Source organism: Vigna unguiculata, chromosome 8 (genome assembly GCF_004118075.2).
Source record: "Vigna unguiculata cultivar IT97K-499-35 chromosome 8, ASM411807v1, whole genome shotgun sequence".
Taxonomy (NCBI): domain Eukaryota; kingdom Viridiplantae; phylum Streptophyta; class Magnoliopsida; order Fabales; family Fabaceae; genus Vigna; species Vigna unguiculata.
In genome coordinates this window covers 25,582,493-25,589,705 of record NC_040286.1, presented here as the reverse complement: position 1 = coordinate 25,589,705, position 7,213 = coordinate 25,582,493, and the positions used below count along the sequence as shown (strand labels likewise).

Here is a 7,213-nt window from a genome sequence, read left to right as displayed (position 1 = left end):
TTTTATAATAATGGGAATTAATTATGAGAATCCTATGAGATATATGTCACCACTTAAAACCGTTCTTTGTAGTAAAATTCTTAAATGTTAAAATAGTATAATTTAAAATCATTGAAATCTTTATATGTAAATTTGAGAATAAAAAATTTGATTTCCTCAAAAATTACTTCATGGTTACGTCTTCACAATTGAAGAAAAATATAGATTACAGACCGAATAATTATCAGAGACAGAGGAAGGCAAATTTGGATAGCCATCACTATTTTTTTAATCGTAAATTTGAACTATTTTAAAACTAATTTTAAAAGATTGAATATAAACTACAAGAAACATAGGTAGCGTATCTATATATCTAATTTTTCAAAAATTAATTCTCTTCGCCACACATATTGAAATCATTAAATATTACCAAAACATTAATAGAAGTATACAAATTAAGAAGAGTCTTTTGGTCATAAATAGTTACCTAACAATAATAGAAGTATGGTTAAACATTAGGAATAATATTTTTTTTCCTCATAAATAGTCACCGAAAAATAAATAGAAGCATAAATGTTAGCAGGAATATTTTTCCACCCACCAGTTCTACCACAAATTCTTTTAGGTTTTCAAAAGATGACTAGCTGAAAATATTTAACCTAAAAAAGTACAAAACACAGTACTTTTTTTTTATAATTCTAAATATTAATATGTTGTTTAAATACTCTAATTTATTTTCTTAACAAGGAAACCCAGTAAGCAACTTCATAGAAAGAACCAGCATTTAAGTTCAGCAGTAGTTATGAACAGGAAGTTTCAATTTTAATTGCAAAATAATATACAAAAAAAAAACATCTTAAAAATTATGTTTTGTCCTATTTTCATAATTAAATTCAACACGTGTCAAATGTTATGAGTTCGATTTATGCATTTGTTTTGTTTTTCGAGTTTTTCTCTTTTCTGTTTTCCTATTTGTCACCCTGTGATTGTGGACAGCAACGTTCATACTGAAGTCAAAGGTGGCTTGGATTGCGTCTTTATTAAGACTTGTTGGGCATTTTCAGAAACCCGAGAACCTACTTTTCTGTCTCGTATGAATAAGACATTCATTTTGAGTTTGGCTTTTAATTCTTCATTCCTTTTATGTTAAAAAAACGCAGCACACGGGTGTGTAGTTGAATTGCAGTGAAATTGGCAATACTAAAACATGGAGCGCTATGAGATTCTCAAAGATATTGGCTCTGGGAATTTCGCTGTCGCAAAACTGGTTAGGGAAAACCGCACCAATGAACTTTTTGCTGTCAAGTTCATTGAGAGAGGCCAGAAGGTCTGCTTCATCTTCTTCACCCTTTCAATTTCAGTTGCATAACTTTGTTTCTTTTTCTCTTTTTTGGCAAATTATTCATCTGGGTATGTGTTTTTTTGTTTCACTGTTGTGACATTGGAAATATGTGCTGCAGATTGATGAGCATGTTCAGAGGGAAATCATGAACCATAGATCATTGAAGCATCCCAATATTATTAGATTCAAGGAGGTTGGTAAAAGAATACTCACACTTCTAATAATGAGTGAAGGGTGTCTTCTATCTTTTGGTTTTCTGTTTGAAGTTCTGCAAAATATAAAATTCGTTTCTGGCCTTCAAGACTCCTACTTTTTCAACTGACTTTCTATTTTGTCAATCCTTGCTATTTAGATGTAATATTTTAAGCTTTCTTGGTTTAATTCACTGACTATTTTTTATCCTTAAAAGTTTTTTTTTTCAATTTTTTATTCTTAAAATATGAGGATCTGAATATTGGCCTAAAGAAAAGATGAGAATGTGAGATGTAAAGATTGTGTGTGGTGGTGATGGAAAGTAGTTACCACTGTCATGAAAGATGGGGAACTTGAGAAGTTAGCTTTAGAAACACTCATCATTATGACTTTGAATATTGATATACTTTTTATATTGTAGTCTTCTGTTTTGATATTCTACCATGTACTGAAGTGGGTTGGGAATCAGAATTGAATTTAGCATAATACAAAGGTCCCCGCACCACACTTATTCGGATATATTTATCCACATTTTTTTTTTCAGTTTTCTTTTTGCTTTTTAGTTTAAGAGAGTTTGATAAGAAAAATCCATCCTACATTTCATCTTTCTCTAATTTTCTATTTTCTCCTTTTCCTGTGTTTTGTCGATGGTAGTGTTAATGTTTTGTGCTTCTGTTTAGTAAAATTTAAAGTTTATGATGAACCATGTACTAGTTATTATTTTACAATCTGAACACACTTAAAATTGGAATCATATTCCAATCAGTTTCAAAAGAAGGAAAAAGATCCTTTGCGTGAGCTTTGATGAGTCTACTTGTAGGTTCTGCTGACACCAACTCATCTAGCAATAGTAATGGAGTATGCTTCTGGAGGAGAACTATTTGAAAGGATATGCAATGCTGGTAGATTCAGTGAGGATGAGGTAATATAGAAAGTGAGGCACTATTTGATTAATTTATCCAGATCTATGTCAGTATAATCCTGTTGTTTAGGTTTCATTTGAAAAGTCCAAAAGTTGAACTTAGTCTACACTTTTATTAATCTGGTCCTGTTATGCTAGTGTATGCATTATTTCATTCAGAAACTTAGGTCCTCAAGTATTGTTTGTTACTTTTTACCAGGCAAGATTTTTCTTTCAGCAACTGATATCTGGAGTCAGTTACTGTCATTCAATGGTATGAAACTAAACCAAACATGTGTCATGAGCCATGTTAACTCCTTCACAAAGAACGGATATTTATGGCAATGTCTATGCAGCAAATTTGTCACAGAGATCTGAAGCTTGAAAATACACTCTTAGATGGAAGCACTGCTCCAAGACTTAAAATTTGTGACTTTGGTTATTCAAAGGTAGTGTATAATGTTAACAAGGATTGCATCTGTAGATAATGAAGCCCTTCTTTATGTGACATTAATTTATTCTTATCTTGTTTTTAGTCATCAGTATTGCATTCTCAACCTAAGTCAACGGTAGGAACTCCAGCTTATATTGCACCTGAGGTTCTTACAAGGAAAGAATATGATGGAAAGGTAAGGTCTTGTTCTTCCTCATTTCTTATGCTTAGTTTTGGCTTTTTACAACTTAGATACATTTGGTTCTTGCTGCTTTATTTTCTACTTATAAGTTTTCATTGGAAGCTATAGATTGCAGATGTATGGTCTTGTGGAGTCACCTTATATGTGATGTTAGTTGGGGCTTATCCTTTTGAAGACCCTGCAGACCCAAGAAACTTCAAAAAAACCATTGGTGTGAGTGATAACTGATAGCTGCAAATTTTTATTGAATCCTTAAACAATTTTAGTCTAAATATTGGTGTTAGTTGTTTGGTTTCACTTTCTCACTATATGGTGTTTCAATTGGACCCTTTGTGGCTTATACAGAAGATACTTAGTGTCCAGTACTCAGTCCCAGATTATGTACGAGTTTCCATGGAATGTAGACATCTTCTATCACAAATATTTGTGGCAAGTCCTGAAAAGGTAACTAATTTAATATCTAGAATCTTAATTTTTTTCTGCCTCTATAAAATTCTTATTAGATAAAAGATTTTAGGTTTAAACATCTTTTTACTTCTTGAAATTAGATACGAAATTGGAATTTGTCTTTATCCAAAACTTTGAAACATTTTGGTTCTCAAACTTTACAAATAAATAGATATAATTTTTTTAACCCAATTATATTTAATGTTTTTGACGTGTCAAATGCGTTTCATGTAGTATTTAAGTTGTTTACTTTGTTTGACACGTTCCAGATTTAATGTCAACTGGCGACGTTTTTGACACATCAAATAAATTTAACATCATTGGGTTTAAAAGAATGTATTAAAGTTTTGGACAGAGATGAATTCTAATTTTGCGTCAAATTCAGGAATTAAAAAGATATTTAGCCAAAGATTTCATTGCTTATATAGATGCTCATTTGTTTCATATTTATTCTCAGCTAACTTAGAAGTTCTACTTTTTCTCATACCTCTACATGCTTTTGCTTCTTAAAGTTTTTGTAGTTTGTGTTCTGGGCACAATTCTAGCAATGCATATTCTTTCCTCTATATTGGGCATCTTTCTGCTAATCTTCTATTGAAATGCATGTAGACTCGTTTCCCATTGTATTGATCCATTTAAGGCATTTTACAGAGAATAACAATACCAGAAATTAAAAACCATCCATGGTTTTTAAGGAACTTACCCATAGAACTCATGGAAACTGGAAGTTGGCAAATAAATGATGTAAATAATCCATCACAAACGGTTGAGGAAGTGCTGTCTATAGTACAAGAGGCAAGAAAATCTCTTAATGTTCCCATTGTTGGTGGCCTTCTCAATGAGGGCACCATGGACCTGGATGACTTGGAGGCTGATGAAGAAGATCTTGAGGATGTAGAAACAAGTGGAGAATTTGTTTGTCCTCTTTGAGTGTGTGTACATGAACAAGCTAAGCTATTGTTTGATGTGAAAATGTGAATAGATTTTTCTGTGGGGGCTGAAATTCCTTAGTTTTTCAATTAAGATGAGTAGTATGGCTTGTTAATTTAAGGGGTTTTTTTTCTTCTTTATTTTCATTTTTCCCTCTCAAATCCATGTGCCGTTTTCTAGAGATGTAAAATCACATGTTCCAAAATGTTAGGATATTAAATAAAGCAAGTTGTGGCGGGTTCCTCTATTGCATCATATGGAATATAAGTAAGCTTTTGTTAATGGATTTTATTTTATATTCATAGGATAAGACGTGTTTTGAAGTTCTACAAAAATATCTTTGGCACATTGAATTAAACCCTTGTACTGTGTACAATCAATCAGCATTGCCGACACTGCTTTTTCTATTTTGGTGCCAAACAAACATTTGTCCCTTGTGGAATCAGTCAAGAAAGTCGACGGTTTTCAACATTATATGTTAAGCCAATCTTCAGATACTTTCTTCTCTTTTCTGTTTATATGTTTATCACTATTTAACAAATTCAGAAAAAAAAAAAAAAACTACCGACAGTTAGTAAACATATTTTGAACTTTTTTTCTGCACATCAAGAAACCTGTTATATAACATCTTAACTTGAATTGAAAAATAGAAATTATGTAAATTTTCTTCCATAACTTTGCTGGTTTCACTTCTTACCATTTCTTAAAGATTTATCAGAACACATTTTCATTACAACTATACCAAGTATATGATGCTTTTCTTGATGGGTCTTCATGAATATTTCTCACAAGTCGTATTCCTCCAATTATGAAGGTGCTTTACCTAGTAATGCAACATGTGAAGCAACGTGGCATTGGCTTCACTGTCTCAGTATCTGATGCTTCACTTGCTTTTGCTACTCAATCTGCTTCTAAAAAGTCAACGGATGCTAAGCCAAAACATGGCTTTAATCAAGTTTCTGATTCCAATGCTGATCAGACAGTTCAACTTATTGTCCATCAATTCTCTCTCAACTTTATCATTTTCTGCAATTTCTTTATACTAATGATTTGAAGGGTCAAACATGCTTTAATGCCTATAAATAAAGGCTATGTCTGTCCCTAATATTGAATTTTATACATATATATATATATATATATATATATATATATATATATATATATATATATATATATATATATTATATACCTTCCTTATTTTCATAAATGAGAAAGATAAATTTTTTGTTGTTCCAAGATTATGTCAGCAAAGGCACTTTATCTCTGAAAATATGATTTTCTTCATTTGTGTATTTCATATGAACAAAATACTATAATTTATAGGATTTACATTTAACTTTTCATTTGCAAGTCCTAATGTCTCCAATTATTACAAAAACATAACACTAATCACCATTAACATCCGAAACATAACACCTAAAACTTTTGACTTTTGCTCTCCTAAAACATCACAAATGTAACCACTCATAAAGTTTGCTCAATAACTCTTAATGTAAGTTTATCCTAACAAAAATTCCCCGTAAACTTAAATACTTCTTCCACCTTCATTCCGATTAGATTTTTATAGTTATTGAACAACACAGTTGGCAATGGTTTTGTAAATAAGTCTGCAATTTGATCTCTGCTTCCCACGTGCACGATCTCTATATTACCTTTCTTCACTTGTTCTTGGATGGAATGAAATTTCACATCAATGTGCTTACTCCTTCCATGGTTGACCGGATTCTTTGTCAACTCAATAGCCGACTTGTTATCTACTCGAATTACAATCCCTCCTTTTTGTTTCATCTCCAGTTTGCTTAGAAGATTTCTAAGCCATATTGCATGACATACATTCAATGATGCTGCAACGTACTCAACTTCGCATGTAGACAAGGTCACTATAGGTTGCTTCTTTGAGAGCCAGGTAAACGTCGTGTTGCTCATGAAAAATACATACCCAGATGTGCTTTTTCGGTCATCTACATCTCCACACCGATCATTGTCCGAGTACCCTATTAATCGGTAATCGTCCGACCTAGTGTAGTATAATCCGAGTGATGTTGTTCCCCGCACATACCTCAATATTCTTTTCAGTGCTTTCCAATGTGTGTAGCTCGGCTCCTCCATGTATCGACTTACTATTCCAACGCTTAGTAACAAATCCGGCCTTGTACTTGTCAAGTAACGAAGACTTCCAACCAAGCTTCTGTATTTGTTGGCATCTACGTGATCTCCTCCATCAAACTTTGAAAGTTTTGTACCTGGTTCCATTGGGGTTGAAACTGGGTTGCAGCTCGCCATCTTGAATTTACTCAGAATGTCCTCGACATACCTTTCTTGAGACACAAAGATGCCTGTCTCAAGTTGTTTGACTTCCAACCCGAGAAAGTATCTCATGTGTCCTAAGTCTGTCATTTCAAACTCTTTCTCCATGGTTCTTTTGAACTTCTTGATTAATTCTGCATCATTACCCATGAACACAAGGTCATCAACATAAAGAGCTATAAACATTATCCTACCTCCATGCTTCTTTATATATAGTGCGTGTTCAACTATTTTGTTCATATTTATTTTCCACGAAATAAGTGTGGATTCGGTCATTCCACGCCCTTGGAGCTTGTTTCATGCCATAAAAAGCCTTCTTCAACCTCAACACCTTCTTTTCTTCACCTCTCCTCATGTAGCCGAGTGGTTGCTCAATGTAGACCTCTTTCTTTAACACACCATTTAGAAAAGCTGACTTTACGTCCATTTGGAAAATGGGCCATTTATTCTGAGCTGCTACAGAAATTAGTAGACGAACAA

The 7,213-nt window shown here is 32.8% G+C and overlaps 2 protein-coding genes across 2 annotated transcripts; one reads left to right on the top strand and one right to left on the bottom strand.

The window, feature by feature from the left end:
* Positions 1–1,018: 1,018 nt before the first annotated feature.
* LOC114193293 (serine/threonine-protein kinase SAPK2-like) lies at positions 1,019–4,673 on the top strand. Its single transcript, XM_028083026.1, has 9 exons — positions 1,019–1,306; positions 1,440–1,514; positions 2,334–2,435; positions 2,635–2,688; positions 2,771–2,863; positions 2,951–3,043; positions 3,158–3,262; positions 3,395–3,493; positions 4,148–4,673. Exons 1-9 carry the CDS (start codon positions 1,187–1,189, stop codon positions 4,424–4,426), a joined length of 1,020 nt encoding a protein of 339 aa, XP_027938827.1. The 5' UTR covers positions 1,019–1,186; the 3' UTR covers positions 4,427–4,673.
* A 1,256-nt stretch (positions 4,674–5,929) lies between these two features.
* Positions 5,930–6,919, bottom strand: LOC114195042 (uncharacterized mitochondrial protein AtMg00810-like). The gene has a single exon (XM_028085439.1). The coding sequence runs from the start codon at positions 6,917–6,919 to the stop codon at positions 5,930–5,932; it is 990 nt and encodes a 329-aa protein (XP_027941240.1).
* Positions 6,920–7,213: the final 294 nt, after the last annotated feature.